General features: G+C 47.4%; 1 protein-coding gene across 6 annotated transcripts in view; it reads left to right on the forward strand.

Annotated features, from left to right (window-relative positions):
* dph6 (diphthamine biosynthesis 6) overlaps window positions 1-27,670 on the forward strand; it is a 355,827-nt gene that overhangs the window by 132,751 nt on the left and 195,406 nt on the right. For all 6 annotated transcript variants that reach the window (XM_038785975.1, XM_038785958.1, XM_038785967.1 and 3 more), the window contains exon 6: window positions 16,713-16,774. In XM_038785975.1, coding sequence (XP_038641903.1) covers window positions 16,713-16,774 — 62 coding nt within the window. The remainder of the gene's footprint in view (window positions 1-16,712; window positions 16,775-27,670) is intronic.

The raw sequence follows: 27,670 nt of genomic DNA on the forward strand, positions 1-27,670 counted from the left end.
TTTGGAGGAACATTCCCCGAAATTTATGGTGCGCACCCGGAGTGGGGCAAAGAGTGGGGTCGGATCTTCCGTCCTATGTGGCCACGATGCTGAATTCGTTGATGGGGGCGGGGTCCTTCCATCTGCCCCTGGAGCTTGAGGGAGCCCACAGAGTGCTGGCCAGGAGGCCCAAGGCGAATGAACCCCCGCGGGCGGTGCTGGTGCGGTTCCATCGGTTCAGTGACCGGGAGTGTGTGCTGCGTTGGGCCAAGAAGGAGAGGAGCAGCAAGTGGGAGAACTCGGTAGTGCGAATCTACCAGGACTGGAGTGCGGAGGTGGCTAAGCGGCGGGCCGGGATCAACCGGACGAAGGCGGTGCTGCATAACAAGCAGGTTAAATTTGGAATGCTGCAGCCTGCGCGTCTGTGGGTAACATATAAGGACCGGCATTACTACTTCGAGTTTCCGGAGGAGGCGTGGGCCTTTGTGCAGGCGGAGAAGCTGGACTCGAACTAGGATTTGGGGGCTGCGGGGTCTTGTGTACTACGGTTGTTGCTATTTTTGCTGTTGCTGGTTTTGTAATTTAGATATGTGTTTTTTATGCTGGTTTTTGCTCTGTTTCTGGGTGGTTCTGTTGGGTATGGTTTTGTGTTATGTGGGGAATGTTGGGATTTTGTTTCTTTTTTTCCTGTACGGGGCTGGGGGATGGGGTGGAGCTGGAATTTGGGAGCTGCGTCAGAAAGGTGGGGTGGGGCAGTGTGAAAGCGCGGGCTTTCCTCTAGTGTCCCGCGCTGCGGGGCAGGAGGGGTGGAGCTGGTGGTGGGGGCGTGGCCTCTACTGGTTTTTTCCCGCGCTGAAGCGGTGCCAAGGAGGAGTGGCAGGAGGGGGGATGGCCCCATGTCGTGAGGGGTCGGGTTTTGGCGGGAGTTGCCGGGGTCAGCAGAAGTCAGCTGACTTACGGAAGTACCATGGAGGGTGCGTCGCGGTTAGGAGGGGTCCTAGCCTTTGGGGGGGGGATACCGGGTTGCTGCTGGACTGGCCAGGAAGGAGCTGGTGTGGGCCGGGGGGGTAGGGGAGAGGCGCTATCGTCATGGGGAACGGGTCGGGCGGGGTGTGCTGGCCTGGGGCGAGCAGTCGATGAGCTATGGCTAGTCAGCGGGGGAGGGGGTCGGTGTGCCCTCTGATCCGGCTGATCACCTGGAACGTGAGGGGGCTGAATGGGCCGGTTAAGCGGGCTAGGGTATTTTCTCATTTGAAGGCGCTGAAGGCGGACGTGGCTATGCTCCAGGAGACCCACTTGAAGGTGGCGGACCAGGTTCGTCTAAGGAAGGGGTGGGTGGGGCAGGTTTTCCACTCAGGATTAGATGCGAAGGACCGGGGGGTGGCGATTCTGGTGGGGAAGAGGGTGGCGTTCGAGGCGTCTGAGGTGGTGGCGGACAAGGAGGGCAGGTTTGTTATGGTGAAGGGTAGGCTGCAGGGAGAGAAGGTGGTGCTGGTAAACGTGTATGCCCCGAATTGGGATGACGCTGGCTTTATGAGGCATATGTTGGGCCGCATTCCGGACCTGGAGGCAGGGGCCTGATCATGGGGGGAGACTTTAACATGGTGCTGGATCCCCCACTATTTCAAGGACGGGTAAGAGGCCGGCGGCGGCCAAAGTGCTGAGGGGGTTTATGGACCAGATGGGAGGGGTGGATCCCTGGAGGTTCGGGAGGCCGAGGGCGCGGGAGTATTCCTTTTCTCCCAGGTTTACTCCCGAATAGATTTTTTCATCCTGAGCAGGGGATTGATCCCGAGGGTGGAGGATGCCGAGTATTCGGCCATAGCAATTTCAGACCATGCTCCGCACTGGGTCGATCTGGAGATGGGGGAGGTGCGGGACCAGCGCCCGCTGTGGCGTCTGGACGTGGGGTTGCTGGCTGATGAGGAGGTGTGTAGGAGGGTCCGGGGAAGTATTGAGGGGTACCTTGAGGCCAACGATACGGGGGAGGTCCGGGTGGGGATGGTTTGGGAGGCTCTGAAGGCAGTGATCCGGGGGGAGCTGATTTCCATTTGGGCCCATAGGGAAAGGAGGGAGAGGAGGGAGAGGGAGAAACTGGTGGGGGAGCTCCTGGACGTGGATAGGAGGTACGCGGAGGCCCCGGAGGAGGGATTGTTGGAGGAACGGCGTAGCTTGCAGGCCAAGTTTGACTTGCTAACCACCAGAAAGGCGGAGACACAGCGGAGGAAGACGCAAGGCGCGGTTTATGAGTATGGGGAGAATGCGAACAGGATGCTGGCGCATCAGCTCCGTAGGCGGGATGCGGCTAGGGAAATTGGTGGAGTGATGGATAAGGGTGGGAATGTGGTGCGGAAGGGGGCAGAGGTGAACGGGGTCTTTAGGGACTTTTACGAGGAACTGTACCGGTCGGAGCTACCGGTGAGGGGGGGGGGGGGGGGGGGGGGGAGATGGAGAGCTTTATGAACAGGCTATGTTTCCCAAAGGTGCAGGAGGAGCTGGTGGAGGGGTCGGGGGCACCGGTTGAGTTGGAGGAGCTAGTCAGGGGGATTGGTCAAATGCAGTCAGGGAAGGCGCCGGGGCCGGATGGGTTCCCAGTGGAATTTTATAAAAAGTATGCGGACCTGGTGGGCCCCCTGTTGGTGCGCGCCTTCAATGAGGCAGGGGGGAGGAGGGGGGGGGGAGCTTTGCCCCCGACGATGTCACGGGCGCTGATTTCTTTGATCCTGAAGCGGGATAAGGGGCCCCTGCAGTGCGGATCATACAGGCCTATCTCGCTTCTCAATGTTGACGCTAAGTTGCTGGCGAAGATCCTGGCCACCAGGATAGAGGACTGTGTGCCAGGGGTGATACACGAGGATCAGACAGGATTTGTCAAGGGAAGACAGATTAACACGAATATGCGGAGGTTGTTAAATGTTCTGATGATGCCGGCGGTGGAGGGGGAGGCGGAGATAGTGGTGGCGCTAGATGCAGAGAACGCCTTTGATAGAGTTGAGTGGGGGTACTTGTGGGAGGTGCTGGAGAGGTTTGGATTTGGGGAGGGGTTCATCAAATGGGTGAGGTTGCTTTATGAGGCCCCGATGGCGAGTGTAGTTACTAATGGAAGGAGGTCAGAGTACTTCAGGCTCTACCGTGGGACTAGGCAGGGGTGCCCCCTGTCCCCCTTGCTTTTTGCACTGGCAATTGAACCTCTGGCTATGGCGTTCAGGGAGTCGAGGAGGTGGAAGTGGGGTCTGGTGCGGGGTGTGGAGGAACATCGGGTATCGCTGTATGCGGAAGACCTGCTACTGTATGTGGCGGACCCAGTGGGGGGAATGCCGGGGGTGATGGAGCTGTTGGCTGCGTTTGGGGGCTATTCGGGCTATAAGCTGAATCTGGGCAAGAGCGAGGTATTTGTAGTGCACCCGGGTGATCAGGAGGAGGGAATTGGTAGGCTCCCGTTTAAGAGGGCAGTGAAGAGTTTTAGGTACCTCGGGGTGCAGGTGGCCAGGAGTTGGGGGGACTCTCCACAAGCTTAATTTTTCCAGGCTTGTGGAGCAGATGGAGGAGGAATTTAAAAGGTGGGACATGGTGCCGCTATCGCTGGTGGGTAGAGTGCAGTCCGTCAAAATGATGGTGCTCCCGAGGTTCCTGTTCCTTTTTCAGTGTTTGCCCATCTTTATCCCTAGGGCCTTTTTTAGGAGGGTGACTAGCAGCATCATGAGCTTTGTTTGGGCTCATGGGACCCCGAGGGTCTTCTTGGAGCGGGGCAGAGATGGTGGGGGGCTGGCGTTACCCAACCCCTCGGGGTATTATTGGGCGGCCAATGTGTTGATGGTGTGCAAGTGGGTGATGGAGGGGGCGGGGGCAGCATGGAAAAGGTTGGAGATGGCGTCCTGTGGAGGCACAAGCCTGGGGGCCCTGGTAACTGCGCCGTTGCCGCTCCCTCCTACGAGGTATACCACGAGCCCGGTGGTGGCGGCTACCCTCAAGATTTGGGGGCAGTGGAGGCGACATAGGGGGGAAGTGGGGGGCTCGATGGAGGCTCCGCTAAGGGGGAACCATCGGTTCGTCCCGGGGAACATTGATGGGGGGTTCCTGGGGTGGCACAGGGCGGGCATCAGAAAGCTGAGGGACCTGATCATTGATGGGAGGTTTGCGAGCCTGGGAGAGTTGGAGGAGAAATTTGAGCTCCCCTCGGGGAACATGTTCAGGTACCTGCAGGTAAAGGCGTTTGCTAGGCGGCAGGTGGAGGGATTCCCTTTGCTTCCCGCGAGGGGGGTGAGGGACAGGGTGCTTTCGGGGGTCTGGGTCGGGGATGGGAAGATATCTGATATCTACAAGGTAATGCAGGAGGTGGAGGAGGCGTCAGTAGAGGAGCTAAAGGCTAAGTGGGAGGGGGAACTGGGGGAGCAGATCGAGGATGGGACATGGGCTGATGCCCTGGAGAGGGTTAACTCTTCCTCCTCATGTGCGCGGCTTAGCCTCATCCAATTCAAGGGGCTGCACCGAGCCCATATGTCCGGGACTAGGATGAGTAGGTTCTTTGGGGGCGAAGACAGGTGTGTCAGGTGTTCGGGGAGTCCAGAGAACCATGCCCATATGTTCTGGGCATGCCCGGCACTGGAGGAGTTCTGGAAGGGAGTGGCGAGGACGGTGTCGAGGGTGGTAGGATCCAGGGTCAAGCCGGCTGGGGACTCGCGATTTTTGGGGTTGCGGTGGAGCCGGGAGTGCAGGAGGCGAGAGAGGCCGGTGTTTTGGCCTTTGCGTCCCTAGTAGCCCGGCGGAGGATCTTGCTACAGTGGAAGGATGCGAGACCCCCAAGCGTGGAGACCTGGATCAATGACATGGCGGGTTTAATTAAGCTGGAGAAGTTCAAATTCGCCCTGAGAGGATCGGTACAAGGGTTCGTTAGGCGGTGGCAGTCTTTCCTCGACTTTCTGGCTCACCGCTAAGGAACTAGGTCATTTTATTTTCCAGTTCTCTTGTTGTTTACTCGGTTTGGGGGGGTGGGGGTGTTCGATATATGCGTTGCTACGGTCTTGGGGGTGTTATGCTTATTATTATGTTGTTCTATTGTTGCTTGTTACTGTTTGTTATATATTTTGTAAAAAATTTTCAATAAAAATTATTTTAAAAAAAACTTTAAGATAATCATGAACAAGGACTCCCAAGTCCCTTTGTGCTTCTGATTTCCGAAGCATTTCCCCATTTAGAAAATAGTCAATGCCTAAATTCCTCCTTCCAAAGTGCATAACCTCACACTTTTCCACATTGTATTCATTTGCCACTTTATTGCCCGCTATCCCAGCCTGTCCAAATCCTTCTGTAGCCCCCTTCCTTCCTCAATACTATCAGTCCCTCTACAGATCTTTGTACCATCTGCAAACTTAGCAACAGTGCCTTCAGTATCTTCTTCCAGATCATTAATGTATATTGTGAAAAGTTGTGGTCCCAGCACAGACCCCTGAGGCACACCACTAGTCACCTGTTGCCATCCTGAAAAAGAGCCCTTTATCTCCACTCTTTGCCTTCTGCCAGTCAGCCAATCCTCTATCCATGCCAGGATCTTACCATTAACACCATGGGCTTTTAACTTATTTAACAATCTTCTATGCGGCACCTTATCAAAGGCCTTCTGGAAATCTAAATAAATCATGTCCACTGGTTGTCCTTTGTCTAACTTCCTTGTTACCTGCTCAAAGAACTCGAACAGATTTGTGAGACATGACCTCTCTTTGACAAAGCCTTGGTGACTCAGTCCTATTTTACCATGCACTTCCAAGTACTCCACGATCTCATCTTTAACAACGGACTCTAAAATCTTACCAATAACCGAAGTCAGGCTAACCGGCCTATAATTTCCCGTCTTCTGCCTCCCTCCCTTCTTAAACAGTGGTGTTACATTAGCCACTTTCCAGTCCTCTGGGACCCTTCCTGCCTCCAGTGATTCCTGAAAGATCGCCACCAATGCCTCCCCAATCTCCTCAGCTATCTCTTTTAGAACCCTGGGGTATAGTCCACCGATCCAGGTGAGTTATCGACCTTCAGACCTTTCAGTTTCCCCAGAACCTTTTCCCTAGTGATGGCCACTGCACTCACCTCTGTCCCCTGGTTCTCCTGGAGCTCTGGCATCCACTAGTGTCTTCCACCATGAAGACTGATGCAAAGTAACTATTTAGTTTGTCTGCCATTTCTTTGTTTCTTATTATTACTTCATTATTATTATTACGTCCAATGTCTATTTTTGCGTCTCTGTTACCTTTTATATATTGAAAGAAACTCGTCCTGTCTTTAACATTACCAGCTAGCTTGTACTCGTATTTCTTCTTCTCTCCCCTAATTGCTTTTTTAGTCGTCCTCTTCTCGCTTTTAAAGAATTCCCAATCCTCTGGGTTCCCACTAATCCTTGCCACTTTGTATGCTTTTTCTTTTGCTCTTATGCTGTCCTTGACTTTCCTTGTCAACCATGGATGCCTAATCATGCTGTGAGTATGTTTCCTCATCCTTGGGATGAATTTCTGCTGTGCCTCCCAAATAACCTCCCAAAACTCCTGCCATTGCTGTTCCACTGTCTTCCCCACTTGGCTCCTTTTCCAATCAACTCTGGCCAGCTCCTCCCTCATGTCTTTGTAGTTACTCTTATTTAATTGTAATACCGTTACATCTGATTGCAGTTTCTCTCCCTCAAACTGCAGGGTAAGTTCTATCATATTATGGTCACTGCTCTCTAAGGGTTCCTTCACCTTAAGATCCCTAATCAAGTCTGCCTCATTACACATCACCAAATCCAGAATTGCCTGTTCCCTCGTGGGCTCTACCACAAGCTGCTCCAAAAAAAATCTTACACATTCTACAAATTCCTTTTCTTGGGATGCACTTCCAACCTGATTTTCCCAGTCCATGTGCATATTGAAGTCCCCCATGTTTATTGTGATATTGCCCTTTTTACATGCTTTCTCTATCTCCTGATTTATTTTCTGCCCCACATCCTGACTACTGCTAGGGGGCCTGTACATAACTCCCATCAGGGTCTTTTTACCTTTGCGATTCCTTAACTCTACCCACAGAGATTCTATGCCTTCTGATTCTATATCGCTCCTTGCTGTCGATTTATCTTAATTCCTTACTAACAATGCAACCCTCCGCCTCCTTTGCCCATCTGCCTGTCCTTTCCATAGGACACATATCCTTATATTTAGATCCCAGACCTGATCCCCTGGCAGCCACATCTCTATGATGCCCACAACATCGTACCGGCCAATTTCAATGTGCGCAACAAGCACATTTACCTTGTTCTGTATACTGCGCACATTAAGGTACAATACCCTCAGTCCTGCATTGACCACCTCTCTTCTCACACTTGTCATCTTTTTTTGCTTAGCCTGAGGGTGATGTTGTTCTCTTATTTTTGTTCTCTATTTCCCCTTCAGTTATTACACCTTCTAAGCTAACGCTCTGGTTCCCACCCCCCTGCCATACTAGCTTAAATCCTCCCGAGTGACACGAGCAAACCTCCCAGCCAGGATATTGGTGCCCCTCGAGTTTAGATGCAACCTGTCCTTCTTGTACAGGTCCGAGCAGCTGTCATTTTCTCTCTGTCTTTCCAGAGCAGTCTAAAATGTTCTGTCATTGGGACCCATCGCCAGCCATCAATTTTTAGTATCAAGTCTTTATCTCCAATTATCTTTTGTGATTACTGTATCTCTTTCTCTTTCATTCCTTATAACAGAATCTTACAAAGAAATACATTGTTACAATGTTTTTGTTGGAAGATTTGTGTTTTCATTTTTAATTGGCCCAATCCTTTTTTACTTTTTTTAAAACTTATTATGCCTTTGTAAAATACTTCCTTATTTCTCTGCAGGTCTTTGTTAATGCAGTAATAAAAATGGAAAATGCTGGAATATTCAGAAGCTATTGGGAGACGTTGATGTAATGTTAATGTCATTGGACTAGTAATCCAGAGGCTCAGGCTAATGCTCTGCGACCATGAGTTCAAATCCTACCACTGCAGATGATGCACTATAAACTCAATTATAAACTCTGGAATTATAAAGCTAGCCTCCGTAATGGTGAATATGAAACTATCACCGTTTGTCGTAAAAACCCATCTGGTTCATTAATTTCCCTTCGCTGGTCTGGCCTACGTGTGACTCCAAAGGTTGTGATTGAGTCTTAAAAGCCCTAGCGAACCCCTCAGTTCAAGCGTAATTAGGATGGGCAACAAATAGTGGCCTTACCAGCAACACCCACAGAATGAAGAATGTAGAAAAAAACATTCAGGCAGTGGCGAAAGGAAGAGTATCAGGTCAATGACCTTCCTAAGAGCTTCTTCAATAGAATTTCTGATGAAGTCATTGACTTGGAACGTTAATTCTGTTTCTCTCTCCACAGATGCTGTCAGACGTGCTGAGTCTTTCCAACATTTTCTATTTTTGATACTTTGATTTTGTTAATGCCGTGCCTCCTCTTAGTTCTCCCAGTCTCCCGTTTGATTCTCTTCTGCTTTATTAGCACTAAATTTGTCATATGCCTTACTTTAGTTTTAATTCCTCATTCAAGGAGATTCACCTTTGCTGCACCACTTAAACTTGTGCAAAAATGCCTAGTTTGCTTCCTTGTAATTTCCCGATTGAATGTTTCCACTCTTTTTGCCCCGTCTTATTCGTCAGTTTTTATTTACAGTTTAGCTATGATAAGTTCCTTTTGTCCCGTTGAAATTGGCCTTTTTATGGGGGTCAACTATTTTTAGCTATGACTGTTCCCTTTCCTTTTCAAGTTTAAATCAAACCTCACTAGGTTATGGTCACAGTTTTTAAGATGTTCCCCCACCCTAGTATAATGCACTAGCCTACAGTACTTCATTTCCTAGAACTAAATTGAGCAATATTTTTCTTCTTTGGACTAAATGGCTCATCTTTTTCCTTTACATTTATCTTTCTTAATCTGATTTTCGATAATTAAAGTCATCCTTTATTTAATCACTATTGGTCCTGCATTTTTCTTTAATTTAGCTCCATATAATCCTTTTCACAATATCTATGTTGCCCATATGTTATTATGCTGAAATGAAATCTTTGACTGCTATCTCTGCTCCATTTTTTCTGCCTTATATCGCCTTCTCTAGCTTAGGCTATACCTCAGTTAATGTCATATATCATTCTTCCTCTATAACAATTGGTACTCCAGTGCACCAATTTTATTCACACTATTCTGTGTATATTAACATACATATAACTCCAGCCTTTGTCTGCTTTAAAATCTTACTCATTTTACACAGCTCTTCTGATTCCCTTCCCCCACTTTTTCTATCCTTCTGGGTCACTTCTGCTCTGATTTCCTCATCTCATGTTTTCTTCCCTCTGCCATATTAATTTAAAGCCTCTTCCACAGAACCAGCTATTCTCCTTGCAATGGCGTTAGTTGCAATTCTGTTCAGGTGGAAATTGCCCATCATGTACAGATCATGGGCGGCATTCTCCCCTTCCTGGCGTGATGGAGTGTCCCGGAGTAGGGGAGTGGCGCCAACCACTCAGGGGTCGCGCCTCCCCAAAGGTGGGGAATTCTCCCCACCTTTGGGGGCCAGCCCCGCGCCGGAGCGTTTGCCACCAGAAGACCGGCGCAAAAAACCGGTGCCCCCGGCAGCGGGGCTGGCCGAAAGGCTTTCGCCGGTCCGCGCATGCGCCGGCAGTGACGTCAGTGGCAGCTGGCCACTGACGTCACTGCCGGCGCATGCGCGATGTGGGGTTCTCTTCCGCTTCCGCCATGGCGGAGGCCGTGGCGGACGCGGAGGAAAATAGTGCACCCAGGGCACTGGCCCGGAGTCTGAGCGGGGGGCCCCGATCGCGGGCCAGGCCACCGTGGGGGCACCCCCCGGGGTTCGATCGCCCCCCGCCCCCCCCCCCCCCCCCCCCAGGACCCCGGGGCCCGCTCGCGCCGCTGATCCCGCCGTTCCAGAGGTGGTTTAAACCTCGGCGGCGGGAGAGGCCTCCCAGCGGCAGGACTTCGGCCCATCCGGGCTGGAGAATCACCGCAGGGGCCTCTCCGATCGGAGTGGCGAGATTCCTGCCGCCGCCACTTCCCGGGTGGCGGAGAATCTCTGCCACGGCGGGGGCGGGATTTTCGGCGGCCCCAGGCGATTCTCCGACCCTGCTGGGGGTCGGAGAATTCCGCCCCATACCTTTCTTCGAACTGGTCCAATTGTGTGTGAAGCAATTCTGAAACATTTCTGAGAGACATATTAAGAAGATGTATAGATGCATGGCTTAATTTTAAGAATGCTTGTTTTGTTTTAGGGATTTTTAAAGTTCATGAGTGTATAGAGGATACTTTGGTCTGTTAATGACAATTTGCATCATGACTTTTTTGGGGGAGAGGATTTACGAAGGGGCAGAGGACCAAATTGAAAGCATGCAAAACTCCTAGATTTTCAGGCCCTTCCATCAGTAGAAATCTCTGTTACACATGGTAGCAAAAGGCTGCAGAGAGTCTTTGCAAAACAGATCGTGGCTGCTTGAAAGTCGTTTGATAAAAGGTAGTCTGAAATTTATTTCCGTGGCAGATGAAATAACAAAACTGAACTGTGCTCAGAATTTTTTGGTGTCGGAGCATCTGTTAAATATGAACTACATCGGAGTTTCAAGATTATTTTGAATAAAATATTTACATTGAACCTTTACATAATCCTTTGAATCTCCTTTTGTTTCCCTTTGATAGTACATGCACTGGAATCTGTAAAGAACTCTTTGTAGCAGCTGGGCTCTTACACCCATTCTAGTTTGAGAGTGCAAAGGGCTTTGGATCTGATCAAGGCACATTTGATGATGTGTATGCAGTTTTCTCCCAAAAGTAATGACTATAATGTCTGCTCTTTTAATTTCATTATCAGAAAACCTTTTCTAACATTTATAAATTTCACATGCCACTGCCTTTGAAAACTAAGTTTCGGTAACACTTCATATCACAACTGAAGTCCAATAGACAGGATGTGAGCCACTGTGCTGCCCTTACTATGCATTACTTAGACATGAAAAAGTGACTAACAGCGTAAGAGAAGTTATTTTGCAGTTAAAATTCCTCTATTGTATAACCATTTTGGCCAACAACTCTGAAGGATTCTGAACAATTCCAATGGGATTCGGATAAATACAATGTCTTAATTTATGTTGTATCTACTGGCAGGACGGTGGCGCAGTGGTTAGCACTGCTGCCTCATGGTGTTGAGGTCCCAGGTTCGATCCCAGCTCTGGGTCATTGTCCATGTGGAGTTTGCACATTCTCCCCTTGTTTGCCTGAGTTTTGCCCCCACAACCCAAAGATGTGCAGGGTAGGTTGATCGGCCATGCTAAATTGCCCCTTAATTGGAAAAAATGAACTGGGTACTCTAAATTTAAAAAAAAAAATTCTGTATCTTGCGCAAGATTAATGTGAAAACTAATTTTCACAGAAACATACAAACTAGGAGCAGGGTTAGGTAATTTGGCCTTTCCTTTCTCCACCATTCAGTATGATTAAGGCTGATACGTGATCTCAATGCCACATTCCCGCTTTTCCCCTGTACCCCTTGACGCTGTTACAATCTAAAACATTATCTACCTCTTTCTTGAATACATTCAGCGACTTGGCCACCACAGCCTTCTGTGGTAGAGAATTCCACAGGTTCATTACTGTTTGAGTGAAGAAGTTTTTCTTCAGCTCAGTCCTATATGATCTACTTTCATCAATCTACACACATCATTCATTTACGTGCGAAGGCCTGTTGTCTGCTTATCTTTCATCGTGAGGCATTTTCTTGGCAGATTTTGCTGTTGCCTTTCACTGTTGGCCAGAGTGATGAGGCAGATCCCAAGTCTACCTCAGAAGGAATTTCTGTTGGCATTATTCTGAACCATCTACTAGCTATTTAGCCAACTGAGCTAATGGGCTCTCTAGTCTGCATGCAACCTTGGTGAAATAAAAATGTCAACTACTTGATATGTGCATTTCCCACAGACAGTGAGCAATGTCAGAAGATGTCAATCTGTAAAAAGCTTGTTTGGACTTTCTGTACTCTGACCTACAAGAGGTATGGGGTTCCAAGCTCAAGTAATGGATTTTGTGACACTTCTGGCATTTTAAAATTTTATATCCATTAGCTTCTGCCGTGTTAGAATTAGTTTCTCAGACAGAACAGTTAAACATACTCACCAGAGATCATTAAGATCAACTCCAATTGTATTAAGGCCTTTGTAAGATTGACTTATGGGACTAAAATACCTTATGGGCATGAAATTATAAGATGAAATATCAAACCTAGTAAAAATGAAATATTTTACTATAAAGTTGCTCCTTTTTAACTTTATATATTCCTAACTTTTTATTGCTGAATAAACAAATGAATCATACATACCCCTATACTGACTAGTTTTCTCAAGCATTCATTGTTAGCAGTTCATGTTTAGTAGTTATAAAATCACAAACTATATCACAGCACAGATAAATTAGCCTTGTGTTAACTATTTTCCGACATATAAATTGACCTATTTATTGAGATAGAATGAAGTGGCAGTTTTTTTGAGGGGGCATTCAGTTCAGTCTTTTTCTTTCTGTGTCTGGACTCAAAATGGAAAGAAATCAGCTCTTCTCTGCTAGTTATGAATGCCTTTAGTGGATTCAGCTTGAGTTTTCTCCACCAAGTTTCAAGTGGGTGTGGACGCACAGCATTCAATGGGCCATACTTGTTTCCAGCTGCAGTCATAAAATACATAAAATGGATATTTATGACCTGCAATCCTGACCTCAAACTGATGGAGGGCAACCTTTCTCATGAAGACGAAACCTGACAAAAATGCACAGTGCAAAATTGAGATCAGCAGTGTCTCTTTTATCTCCAGCAATAATTGAAAAGGGAGGAAAGAGGTGAGGGGAAATTTATAAATCTAAAGAAAATTAAGGCCATGCAGCAGTGTAGCGATTTGGATGATGAGCAGAATGTGATGGGAAGAGTTTAACAGTAATAGTGCACGAATGAATAAGGCCAAATGAGGGAAAATGGTAAAAATAAATTAAAATTAAAGTCACTTTATCTAAATGCACAAAACATTCTTAGCAAGTTGGTTGAATTATTGGCACAAATAGAGATAAATGGGTTTGATTTAAAGTCATTACACAAACATGGTTGCATGATGACCAAGATTGGGAACTAAATATTCCTGGATAATTGATGGTTTGTAAAGACAGGCAAAGTGCAAAAGGTAGGGAGGGTTGCCCATATAATGAAGAATGGCAGGACCACAGGAATGAGGACAAGCAGGAAGTAAAATCAATACGGGTGGAGATGAGAAATAACAAGGAGCAGAAACACTGGTGGGAGTTGTTTACAGGCCCCTTAATAGTAGCTATACTTTTGGACAGGTAATATAATAAAACTATTGTATGACCAGATATTGGGCAGTAAAGGTAAATATCTGATCATAGGAAATACAGGATCTCCTTAAGGAAGCAGCTAGTGATCCTGCCGTATCTACCATCCAGCTATTCACACTTTACTGCTGAAGTCATTGGAAAGTGATCAGGAATGAGAAGCCTGGCTATATTTTTATTTTGGTAGTTTTTAGCCCAGAGTGCTGTGGCAGATTGCAGTGTTACACCCGTTAAAGTAATGTAATGAAACATGGAGAGAAAATTGAACTAGTCTGCTGGTTCTAACTTAATCAGTCAGCATTTGGTATTTTTTTTACTGATGTGGGTATCCAGGGAACTGTGTTTTTTTATGCATGGTTGGACTTTGGTCTTCTCCGTCATGCCTTCAGGATTGTTCAACAGGAACTTGCGATTTAAGTTTGAGTTTTGTTTTAAAATTGCTTTAGATATAACTGTTGCGTGGCAAGCCACATGACAATCTGGGTCAGAACAGAAAAACTCACTCAGCTGAGGGAACCAGTGACACTGCCCAACAATTTGAATTGCACAAATGCACTAATTTGAGGGGTTTCTTTGAAAACAAAATGACTTGCGTTTTTAGAGAAGTGGAAATTTGACAAAGGCAGAATTACAAAAAACCTTCAAAAATAGAAAATATAGTTCTTTAAAAAAAGTCAATTTTCTTGTAATATGTATTTGACTGCAGTCGTATTAACTGCTCAATAATATAAATTCTACTCATTAGGCTGCTGCAATAAGAAATAAATGTTATTGAGCAACAGATAAATTTTGAGATTTCAATGCATTCATAATATGAATGACGAATTGCATCACATCCTAATAAATGTAATTACCTACGGTATAACTTGTTTGTTATAAATGAAAGTAAACTGGTATCATCTCTTTCCACGTCAAAATAAACTATGTTTATTTAGTGTAATTCAGGAGACGCGAAGAAGAAGGCTAAGCAGGTTTATTTTAGCTCAAAAGATAAAGCTGCTACTGCGGGGTACAGCACTAATGTCCCAGTCCGAGACTATCGGAACTCCTGGTCCGGATCGGGGAACAATAGTTAAAGGGCTCATTAATGAGTCCCAGCTGGGCTGGCCTGCACCCACTACCACGGGAACCCTTACTCTACAAGCCGCATGGCGAGGTCGATTAGTGATCCCCCCGTGGGCCTCGTGAGAGTTTTAACATTTAGAAATACAGAAAAGTATAAAACATACGAGATGAATAAGCAAATCAAAAACTAGTTTGGTGGGTAAATATAAATACACAAAATACCGTTTTTTTTGTTGTACTTTATTTCAAGGAGCCCCCTTAATAATGTCACAATGCTCAAGATCCACTGTAAATATTGCCACAATCTTGGGAATTACAACATATATTGACACTCTCCAAGACTCCTGTTATAATTTGTGAAAGACCCTGGCAAGTAGAAAAGCAGGGTCTTTGTTCTCATAAAAAATTTTTTAATGCAAGCTATAGTCTGTCAGTAAATGCCACAAATGATAGAAATCTGAGGAATACGCAGAATTGATGATCTTGGAGTCCCCTTGACGTTCTCTCATGAAAATGCAAAGATCCAATAACCTCCATTTGAAAAACAATGGTATAAGATCCAGGAGGTTGAGTCCTTACAGTTTTTTGGCATCATGGCTCACCGAAGGTATAACGATGTTCTGTCCCTCAGAACTTATAATAGAATAATGGGAATTATATTAACATGTTTTGTACGCTTGAACTGTGCAACATCATCCACTGTTACTGTGAATGAAGTCACAAACAAAGATTGTAACAAGACAAGCATATAGAGCAATGTGACATTATTAATGGGGCTCCCTGAAATAAAGTACAACAAAAAATAGTATTTTGTGTATTTATATTTACCCACCAAACTAGTTTTTGATTTGCTTAACACACTAATTAGAAGCAGGTGCAGGCCACTCAGCCCCTTGAGCCTGCTCCGGCGCCATTCAATAAGATCATGGCTGATCTGATTGTAACCTCAACCCCACATTCCCGTCTACCCCCATAACCTTTCACTCCCCTGTTTATCAAGGGGTGGCACGGTGGCACAGTGCTTAGCACTGCTGCTTCACAGCTCAGGGACCCAGGTTCAATTCCCACCTCGGGTGACTTCTGTGTGGAGTTTGCACTTTCTCCCTGGGTCTGCAAGGGTTTCCTCTGGGTGCTCCGGTTTCCCCCCACAGTCCAAAGATGTGCACGTTAGGTGGATTGGCCATGCTGAATTGTCCCTTCACGTCTAAAAGATTAGGTGGGGTTATGGGTTACGGGGATAGGGCCGAGGCGTAGGTTTCAGGGGGTGCTCTTTCCAAGAGCCAGTGCAGGTTTGGATGGGCCGAGTGTGCTCCTTCTGCACTATAAATTCTATGATTATCGAGAATCTATTTACCCGTGCTTGAGAAATATTCTCTGCTTCCACCGTCTTTTAAGGAAAAGAGTTCTGAAGACTCACGATCCTCTGAGAGACAAAGATTCTCCTCATTAGAGGAAAAGATATATAGGCATAGGATTGGCGTTTATTTGTTTAAATGAAATGTTTTCAATGGCATACTAGTTGCAATATGCAACATTTATATTGAACTAAGGTATTAAAAGTAAGACTAGCCATTCTTCTTTAATTGGTCCCCTTCCATTAAATTGGTCTCAATGGGTTTTACCACTTGGGAGTATTTCCAGACATAATTTCTTTGCGCTATCAGATAATTATCCTTGCCTCACTTTTTTCTTTTAAAAATCTATTAACCTGTCACTTGTTTTAGCATTTCCATTTTATTACAGTTTATCTGGAATTATGTTATGTACCTAACTGAGTGTGATTCAGATCGACAACAGTCAGTGATGTGCGAAATGATAACCAGACCATCTTGTTTTACCATAGAATCCTTACAGTGCAGAATGAAACCATTCAGCCCATCAAGACTGCATCGACCTTTGAAAAAGCACTCTACCATTTCCACTCCCCTATCCTTGTAACCCCATAACCTAACCTGGACTTTCCTGAACACTGAGGGGTAATTTATCTAGGCCAATCCACCTAATCTGCACATCTTTGGACTGTGGGAGGAAACCGGCGCACCTGGAAGAAACCCACAGAGACACAGCGAGAGCGTACAACTCCATACAGAGCTATCTAGCTCATGAATGATTATTGCCCTCCTTTGCACTGTATTTTTTTATTTGTAAAAATATTGTAAATTTGGGGGGGGGGGGGGGGGGGGGGGGGGGGGGGAAGGGTTATTTTCCGAACAAAATGTTTCCAAATACATACATAAAATTGCCTTTTAAAAATGTTTGATTAAGAAACTTGTTTTATTTGGCAGGTCTAGATCCAAAGAAACATCTTGGGAAAACATTGGATCAGATAGAACCATATCTCAAACAGGTACACTTGCCTATTATTTGTAATTGCTTTGAATGAATTTCCTCTGCTGAATCTGTAACAGGATCATGTGCAGTTAAGTCAACTTGCCAGTGTCCATCAGAATGTTGGATGGGATTTTCCAGTCCCGCCCACCTCGAGACTAGAAATTCCCATCCGAGATCAATGGCCCTTTCAATGGTCCGTTAAATTGTCAGTCCTGCCCGCAATGATTCCTGCGGCAGGCAGGACTGGAAAATCTACTCCGTTATGCGGGCTTGTTATTCCAGAACATGCTAGTGACAGCCAATTGTAGTGAATTATTTTCTGAAGGCAGAGTGCCAAATACTGTTGTTAAGTCATGGAATCATACACTACTGAAGAGACCATTTGGCCCATCAGGTCTGCACCGACAAAACTACACTAAGTCTACACTAGTCCCACTTTCCAGCACTTGGCCTATAGTCTTGAATCTTAACAATTTATCTGTTTCGGGTGATGCAGGGCTTGGGATAGATGGTGCCCAAGATATTTTTTTAACTAAAATCTGAATATTTTTAATTAATCTCTGTTTGGATTTGGCCGTATCTTCCAAAGAAAATGTTCCTTTTGATTTGGCTGTATGACCAAAACATTAAAATCTCCTTTCTGACATCATCCTGAAATATGTGACTGTCAATGAAGAAACGTTCAGGTGACTTATCTTTGGTACAAAATAAAAGCAAATTACTGCGGATGCCGGAATCTGAAACCAAAGAGAAAATGCTGGAAAATCTCAGCAGTTCTGGCAGCATCTGTAGGGAGAGAAAAGAGCTAACGTATAGTGGGGGAGGGACAGACGGAAATCCTGTCGGAGAGAAGAGCAGTACTTCTTCAGGGTAGGCTTTCATGGAAGAGAAGTGGCAGTGAGTTAAACACTAGATAAAAGCAAATTACTGCGGATGCTGGAATCTGAAACCAATGAAAAAATGTTGGAAAATCTCAGCAGGTATAGTCTTTGGTACAGTCTTCTCAGTCATCGAAAATATTTTACCATCCTCATACATAAATCCTCATGTTTATAATTTTGTTCTTCATTCCCTGGTTTGCAGTGTTTGGGGATTTCCAAATTTTGTGATAAAAAACATTAACTAGCTAACTACGTCGGAATTGACTGCCTGGCAAGCTGTCTCTGCCAAAGTGAAATGGGATCTGGTCTGGGATGATTGTTCTTGTATAACATGGCATCATGTGGTTTATGGGAGAGCATCACTCTCTGATTTTTCCCTGCACTGGTCTTTGGGCTTATTCTATTGTACTTGCATTCAAAGGGTAAGCCTGTTAAAGTTAGGGATTTAAGTTTTCTTACAAATAGAAAGTCTAAAATGTCCTGTTGAGCAACGGTAACATTTTTCAGTCTTGGACTTTCATTAGCTCATGTCAGGTGTCTTTCCGAGCTATAAACGAGACATTTCCCAGATCAATGCCTTATCTCACATCACGCAATTTCGGAATCGTCGTTACAAGTATCAGTCAGAACAGAAAAATAAACAAAAGAAACAAATTTGAAGATGGTGATCATCTCTGCAAAGATTACCAGTTTATTGGATGATTTAAAGCCAACAGATTCCATGGCGAAAATGAACCCATGTGATTATTCCCTTGAATCATTCCCAAATTTCATAATACCTTGGTATTTCGACAGGAAGCACGGCTAAGTGATACAAAGCAGTTCAAACCTGTAAGTGCATTATTTAGCTGATTCAGTAGTCATTTCAAAAGCAATTATAAATGTGCTCCAAAGTTTCACTTTTTGGATTTGCTAGTCATCATCTGTGTGCTCAACCTTGGGTGATATTATCTGTAAGATCACCGTTTGTGTATCAATGTTTGTGTATCAATGCTCACCTTGTTTCACCATCACCGTTCCGGTTTCCATGATTTTTGGAACAATCTATGATTGCCCAGCCAATATGATCATCATCATTTTGAATGAGCCAGACTTTCTACAGCTAAATATGGGCAAAGTTAAATATACAGAAACGTAGGGCGGGATTCTCCGACTCCCCGCCGGGCTGGAGAATCGCCGAAGGGGGGGGGGGGGGGGGGGGGGGGGTGTAAATCCCGCCCCGACGCTGGCCGCCGGACTCTCCGCCGCCGGTTTTTTGGCGGGGGCGGGAATCGCGTCACACCAGTCGGGGGCCGTTGGCAGCGCCCCCTCCCTCCCGGCGATTCTCCGATCTGCGCCTGTTTTCGGCCAGTCCCACCGGCGTAAATTGCACAAGGTTCTTACCGGCGGGACCTGGCTCTGCAGGCGGCCTGCGGAGTCCACGGGGGGATCTGGCCTGTTTGGGGGAGGGGGGGGGGGCACGGTGGCGTGGCCCGCTTTCGGGGCCCACCGATCTGCGGGCAGGCCTGTGCCGTGGGGGCACTCTTTCCCCCCGCGCCGGCCGCTGTAAAGCTCCGCCATGGCCGCCGCGGAGAAGAAACCCACTGCGCATGCACAGGAATCACGGCAGCGGTTCTGGGAACACGCTGGCGCTCCTGCACATGCGCCAACTCGCGCAGGCCGGCGGAGGCCCTTTGACGCCGGTTGGCGTGCCGCCAATCACTCCAGCGCCGGCCGAGCCCCCGAAGGTGCGGAAGATTCCGCACCTTCCAGGCGGCCGAACGCCAGAGTGGTTCACACCACTCTTTGGCGCCGGTATGGCCTGCCCATTGTTCTTTAGCTTTAATCCTGTCCTTTTCCAGAATGCTCGCTCAAGCTTGCCACAATGATATGCAACCTTGATGCCCTGCTTGACTCTAAGATGAGCTTCAAACCCCACAACAGTTCACTACCCCCACAACAGTTCACTACCAAGTCTGTGCAGCTTCAACTCTGCAATATTGTCTATCATTATTTCTCCTTCATTCTCATTGCCACTCATTTATATCCTTGTCAACTTCTGACCCTCTTTTTCCGAAGATCTCCTTACTGGCGTCCTAAGTTCCTTCCAAAAAACCTGTTTTATTGCTAACTCTGTTGTTTGTGCACTCTCCCATGCAAGGCTCTACTTATCTACTCATCTTGCTAATCTTCACTGGCATCCCAACTCTTCGCACAGTAACTTCAAAATCTTCATCCTTATCTACAAATTCTTCCTGGCTACTTTTCCTTTGCTCTGCAATCTGTCCAGTTCCTGTACTCTTTGCTTTTCCAACTCTGACTTCCTTGATTTCTCAGCCCTACCATGATTAACAGAATTTCTAGGCATTTATTAAGACAAGACACATGAGAACAGCGCCAGGGACCTGGGTTCAATTCCGTCCTAAGGTGACTGTATGGAGTTTGCACAGCCTCCTTGTGTCTTTGTGGGCTTCCTCTGGGTGCTCTGGTTTCCTCCAATAATCCAAAGATGTGCAGATTAGGTGGGTTTACAGGGATGGGACAGGGGAGGGAGCCTAGGTCTGGTGCTCTTTCAGAGGTTGGGTGCAGACTTGATGGGCCAATTGGCCTTCTGCACTGTAGTAATTCTAACAGTTATATCGTTCTAAAGCTTGAAGACATCAGAACGTTGTGCCTGTGCTCTGCTCAAAGCAAAGTGAAACGAAGACTCAACTGCATGGCACATTTTTCCTTCTAATGATGTCATGCTGCTATCCCTTAAGGAATGTTACAACACCTAGTTTGTTAATTTGCTTAATCAAGAGTTTGGGTGGCTGTGGAAGGGAGTGTACTTGATTACATCTATTCAGATGATAGTGAATTATGAAGCATGATTCTTTTCCTGAACAAGAGACCCGATGTAGCACAATCCTAAATGGCTGGTGCAGACTTGCTTGGAACATCTGCACATTGAGTAGACAAGTTTTACAAAAACTTTCAGCATTAATCAGTATCTTGTTTGTTGGAGGCCGACTTTAATCAAGTCATAATGTCACTTAAAAGCCATTATGTATACTTTAGCTGTTAAAATGATGCAACCTGACAAGGAATGCAAGACATTTGATTCAGTGCTTCTCATTCTGTTAGGGAGGGCCAATAAACAGGTTTGTTTCATCAACCATCACAGTTGCTTTTGTGATGGAATCTGTGATTTCAAAATTTGTTTTTTTTTTTGAGCCAGACCCTATCTGGAAACAGAGATTGAAAAGGGAATAGAGAAAAGAAACTAACTCTCCCAGTTTCTAAGGAAATAAAAATAAAAGCTGAGATTTGGAACCAATCTTCGAGGTAGACAGAAACTGGTTGAGGCTGTATAAAGTGATGCAGAGACAATCTCAATCATAGCAGTGGATAAGTCGAGTGCTGAAGTTTGGGCATGCCGAAGAAGACAGATCCAGAAGTTGAGAAGTTGTTGCACCTGATTCTGTTCATTGAAGATATTTGAAGATTGTGTTGCTTTTGAGCCCACACCACCCCGACCAAATTAAAGAGGTTCTGCAGACTGCCTGTGTGCCATGAGACTCGGGCTGGTTGCGTGCAGCTGTCAACTGGGGATCAGTCTGACCTTTAGAAGGAGAGGAGCTGAAACTTTTCATAAGAAAGACCGTTTTGAAGGACTTGACTGAGTTTGATGTCCTGCATTCTGGGTGGACTGCTGAGCCTATTAGTAAAATCAGACTTGGTTATATCCATCATGTAATTTGTACTTTATAGTTTATACTACAGTGCAATTTGCTTGTTAATTCATGTTTAATTTATCTTTACTCTGGATGTTGAAGTGTAGGAGATTATTTAAGGTGGCGTTTAGTGTTTGCTTTGTTTGAATCTTGGACAGTAAAAATCCTTCTGCTTTTAAAGCATGGAATCCTATGGCTTCACTATTTCAAATAATTGGGATTCCAGATTTTTTTTTGTTAAGCAGTTGCTGATCATTGCACTTTAATGGCATGACTCTAACATTATATTAAAACAATTAAAAACATACTAAGGGAATACGTGAAGTTTTCCATCTTGCTGGTTTCTTCCTAAAGGATGCTTGGATATGCTAGTTAATGCTGCGAAAGAGCCAAGAAAGCGATGTATAGATACCTGTGTATCTATGTAAAACAGGGACTTGATTAGAGGAAAATTGGTGAGATGTGAATTTGCCTATCAGTGGAAAACACCTATTTTACACATGTGACTAGAGAAAACAATAGACTATAGAGGTGGTAGTTGCAAAGTGGAGAGTCGCGAAATTGACATGTACCTGCTAAAAACCTACTCCACAGGTGAATATAATCAAAGAGAAAGAAATAGTATGACTGTTGAAAACTAACTAAGGAAACGGGAGAGAGACCGCTAATATCAGAACTGCAGCAGTTACAGATATAGGACGCGATATAATGAAAGTGTGTGGTGGCCAACGGGAACTGCCATGAACTTCCTGAAGCTTGGCCCTGCGAGGCCACCACCGTGATAAAACATTAATTGGTTCACTTAACAAGGCCCCACGGGCTTCTCGCCACAAATCATGTTTCCCACTGGCTGATTCGCCAGAAGCGCGCTCACCAGCCCCTCGCTAACAAGGGAGAGCAGCACTTATATCGCACCTACACAGCCAACTCCACTCAGCTCGCAGCCATGCGCTGAGACGACGAGCCCCACGATTTGGCGATGACGGCCTGGACAGACTACTTGAAGCGGTCAAGGCCAAGTGGTATGCCCTGTTCCCCCGAGGGTCTCGGAAGGTCAGTCAAAGGGCAGCCAATGCCACCTGGGAGGAAGTGGCAGCAGCAGTCAGCTCGGGGAGCATGAACAGGAGGGCCGGTACCTAGTGCCGCAAGAAGGTCAACGACCTCTACCAGGCTGCACCGGATATCCAACTTCACCAACTCCACCCCCCCCCCCCCCCCCCCCACCCACTCCGAGAATGCGCCTGGCACTACTCCCGCCTAGCGCTGTTCCGTGTCTGGCCCACCCACGTCCAGCAGTCTCGCTCACGTTGCCCCATTTACAACTCCCCAACCCTCGACGACCCCAATCCCCACCCCAGTTAATAATGGCCCATCTTTGTCCCTGCAGAACAAGTTGGCCCACAATCAACTGGAGAGGGCCCAGCTGGGCAACAGGGAGCCAGATATCAGAGTTCTCACTGCATATGAGGAACGGGCTCTGGAGGTCGCAGGGATGGCCGAGGACAGATCAGTGACCACCATAGAGGTCGGCGTATGCCGCAGAGGTGAGAATCCACTGGTTCACCATCCAGGTGACCTGTCAAACGTGAGTTGTTAATGCTATACAGACTGACCCATCCCTCCACATTGACCACATGTTCATTCTCCCGCAGGACTTGCAGTGCCAACGCCAACCCATCCAGGGTGTACCCACCTTCTAAGAGAACACCTCGGAGGAGAGTTCTGAAAATTCCACCGTTATCATGCCACAGCGGTCATTTTACCCTCCACCGGCGCAGAGACACGCACTTTGGTGAATGACAGTAGTGGTCAGGCTTCTGGGACACAATCTGGTGAGCACCACGCAGTTACCGATGCACATCAGATGGAGGCAGGAACACCCAGGCGAGACAGCAGTCCGAGGTCTGCTGGATCCCAGGACCCAGCTGGGTCCTCGTCACATGCTGAGCATGTGAACAGGTTTACCCGGAGCTGATGCAGCCGACAGGGTGCAGCTGTGAAATACATAAGCGGATGTCAGCGGCATTCCAGTAGGTCCATAGTCGATTGGAGGAGTCCCAAAGGGTGCAGGTATTGGCGTCGGCAATGCGTGCCACTGAGGCCAACACTGCTAGGGGGGCGGCTGCAGGGGAGAGCCTGGTATACAACATTGGCAGCATGAGTAGAGGTGTCCAATGCGTGGTTCATTCGGTGCCTCGACAACATGTCCCAGTCGCCCGGGGACATCACCCACTACCAGGTGGACCTTGATGAGGCACTGCAGAGAATGTCCCTGTTCCAGGTGGGCATAGCCGAGGCTCTGCGGAGCATGTCCTGGTTGTTGGGGGATATGTCCCAGTCCCAGTGGGCATTGCCAGCATGTCCCAAACACTGAGGAGCATCGCCGAGGGCATTGACAGCATGTCGCAGACATTGAGGAGTCTCCAGGGATGGCAGAGCCAAGTGAGATGGGCAGCCGGGGCTCAATCCAGCTGTCCCTCTAAACCAGGGCCCTAATGGCACCGACGAGGAGGGGGATGAGCTGGGTGTCTACCCAGAGTCATCCTACGGAGTAGCGACAGCAGTCACTTTCTCCCCCGTATTCCACCCTCCCTGACAATGGTGCGTCTCGGAGTGAGCACCCGGTACAATTTAACACGGTGGGGCATGTGCTGCTAGCAATCGCGCTTCGGCCCTCTGACCCCAGAGCCCCCAGAGGATGTCTGCCAGAGGCATCAAAGGCCATGGGACGCGGTAATCAGCAGGCTGCCTCCACTTCTGGTGTGCATCCTGAGGATACATCTAGACACAGCGATAGCGTACGGAAGGCTAAACACGTCGAGGATCACTGAGAGGACACAAGGGGTGGGGAGGGGGTGGTGTTGGGATGGGGAGAGTGGGGCGCCACCATCAGGAGAGTGGCGCAGTTGGGGACACGTCTGTGAATGATTAAAATCTGTTGACCTCGACCAATATGATTTCTGTGGCACTTCCTTCCGCTGTGCGCGCCAAGCATCAATCCCATGCTGCATCTCCCTGGGCATGGAGGTCCTAGACTCCTCCCGGCACTCCACATGCAGGCGATTGGTGTGAGCGAGATCTCAGCAGACAGGCAGGGGTCAGCTATGGCATTGAATAAGGAGCACCAACGCTCAGCTCTCTGCAGGACATCATTACCCCTCTACCGTCGACCGTGACCCGCTGACGGTGCCGACACAGTCCCATCACCCTGGAGTGATGATACGCAGACCCTGGAAGAGTGGGAAGTGGGAGAGCGTGTGGTAGGGGAGGATGGTGGAGGGGCGGAGGCGGTAGGCAGAGGAATGCGGTAAGGGTGGGGGGGTGTTGGGGAGAGGAGGAATGACAGATGAAGCCATATCCTATATGAAGCGGGTGAGGGTGAGGGCTTCCCTGGCCCTCTGGGCTGGACCCTCACCCCCTCGCCGCTCCCACCTGTACTCCATCCTCCGGTTGGTCCTGCGGGTCATAGAACATAGAACAGTACAGCACAGAACAGGCCCTTCGGCCCTCGATGTTGTGCCGAGCAATGATCACCCTACTTAAACCCACGTATCCACCCTATACCCGTAACCCAAACAACCCCCCCCCCCCTTAACCTTACTTTTTTTTAGGACACTACGGGCAATTTAGCATGGCCAATCCACCTAACCCGCACATCTTTGGACTATGGGAGGAAACCAGAGCACCCGGAGGAAACCCATGCACACACGGGGAGGACGTGCAGACTCCGCACAGACAGTGATCCAAGCCGGGAATCGAACCTGGGACCCTGGAGCTGTGAAGCAATTGTGCTATCCACAATGCTACCGTGCTGCCCGTGATGCGCGGCCATGGGCCCAGTGTGTTAGATCGGGTTGTGGCTGCAGTGGCAGCACATTCTTCAAACATGTTCTGTAGGTTTGACGGAGGTACTAGGATGATACCCTGACGTTTTCCAGGCCGGTTTGGGAAAGATGAAAGGGGCCTTAGGCCATATTCAGGTTGACCCAGAAGACACGCCATGGTATTTCTGGGCCCGCCCGCTGCCTTACGCCTTGCTCGAGAAAGTAGAAGCAGAGCTCACTAATTTGGAGTTCCTGGGTATTAACAGGCCGGCCGTTTTGTCGACCGGGCAGAGCCAGTCGTACCGGTAATGAAGCCAGATAATACGGCTTGCTTGTGCGGCGACTATAAAATTTACAATGAACACGGCTCAACCCGACATCCCATGCCCCGCATACAAGATCTCTACACAAAGTTCACAGGCGGACTCTCGTCCACAAAATTAGATACATAGAATTTACAGTGCAGAAGGAGGCCATTTGGCCCATCGAGTCTGCACCGGCTCCTGGAAAGAGCACCCCACCCAAGGTCAACACCTCCACCTTATCCCATAACCCAGTAACTGCTGTGTTGGCCGCTGTGTCCTAGGTGTTGCCTGCCGCAGTGTTCAGTCACAGTTTCCAGTCATTGCTGTCTGATTGGGATGCTAGGCTATAGCCCCAGCATGCTCCATGACACATCTACGCAAGTGGCATCCACTTGCGATGTGTAAAGATCTCGCTTAACTACGATTGTCAATTTCCAATTAGCAATCGCCTTCAGCCGCACAGCGCAGGGGTTATGGGTGATCGGTGGGGCCAGCAGGCAGGGGCTGTCCCCTGAACGGCAGCACACAGTCCAGAGATTGGAATGGAGGAGCCATGGGTGCTCAGACACCCATTCCCCACTGCCCCCACCTCAGCTCAGCCCAGGGCATGCCCCCCTCCACCAATGGCAGCCCACTCTGATCAAGGATGGCCCGCCGGTGGCTCGTCCACCTCCTTTGAGCACCAGGACAGCAGCCCCAGTGCCACTGGGCTCTTTGCCTGTGTGCGAAGATGACTACCCACCTGCTCAGGTCCCCATGGCAGCCCTTTTGCCAACCACGTTTTTGAAAAGGAGTACTAATTGGCGTTCACATAAACACTTGCTGGGAAGGCCGTTAGATTACGGTTGGTTGTTGGATAGGAGATCGCTCCGTTAATTGTATCGAGATTGGGCTTAAATGGTGATTATTGGTTTCTTGTTCGCTACAGCGTGATGCTGATTTTGCCAATAGGAGCGGGCTGGTGACGTAAACAAATCGGCGCCAGGCGCGGTTCTCAATTTTGTCCTCTCGGTCCTCTCCCACCATTTAGCGGCCTCGTCACGCTCTTGCTTAAGAGTAATGTGGCCATTAAATCGCCCCCCTTGTCTCCAGAAAGAAGTAGCCATTTTTAGGGCAGCACGGTGGCGCAGTGGGTAGCACTACTGCCTCATGGCACCGAGGTCCCAGGTTCCACCTCGGCTCTAGGTCACTGTCCGTGTGGGGTTTGCATATTTTCTCCGTGTTTGCATGGGTTTCGCTCCCACAACCCAAAGATGTGTCGAGTAGGTGGATTGGCCAGGCTAAATTGCCCCTTAATTGGAAAAAATTTGGATACACTAAATTTAGAAAAAAAAGTAGTCATTTTTTTGCCTCTGCTGAACCTGAAGACTACTTCCCAGACGTGCTACCTTAATCTGTGTGTGGTAATTATTTACTGGATTTAGCTCATATAGTTATTTAACATTGGATGTTGTTTGGGAAAAGGGATGTCTCAGAGTTCAGATAACGTAGGTGTTTGTGGACCAAGGGATACTTTCCTGTAAAATTATGTGTGTATAGTTAATAGTATACTCAAGTGTCACAGTGTGTTGCAGTCCTTGTGTGCATTTTTGTCTTCAGTTGATAAATATTATTTATTAATTGCCTGCACAACAACTGGACTGCTCCTCACTAGGTTGCACATAATTTCTCACATTCATCACTATGAATTTGTGTTCCAGGTTACCCTTCTGGATTTTGAAATATTCTTGCATTTAGCATGAAGGTGATTTGTAATAATTGATATAGCACGTGAAATATTGGGGTTGATTTGTCTGTTGCAGTACATGAGATAAAAGCCAAATACCATCAGTTTAATTGACTTTATAGGAATAGACATTGAAAGGCAGCTTCATTCAAACTATATCTTCACCTACCGAATTACCATAGCCTTAATTACTATCCAGAGGAGGTTTCATCTTTCCAAAATGGATAAAGGAAGCTGGCAACCAAACCTTTCAACGTCAGGTTGATAACTTACTGTTGAATCAGAAAGCCTGGTATTTGCTGGAAGTCTCTTCAAAGATGCCTTCTATCTGGCCTGTTTATAACGGTAAATGGAAAGTATTTGTCCCTTGGTGGCAGGAGCATCAGAACAATCTCCTACTGTTTATGGTTTTCCTGTGATTCTCAACTACTTCAGTAGTCCGATTGATTTTGAGTTGAAACCCGACTCAGTTGGAGTACAT

The sequence above is a fragment of the Scyliorhinus canicula genome, chromosome 2 (genome assembly GCF_902713615.1).
Source record: "Scyliorhinus canicula chromosome 2, sScyCan1.1, whole genome shotgun sequence".
Taxonomy (NCBI): domain Eukaryota; kingdom Metazoa; phylum Chordata; class Chondrichthyes; order Carcharhiniformes; family Scyliorhinidae; genus Scyliorhinus; species Scyliorhinus canicula.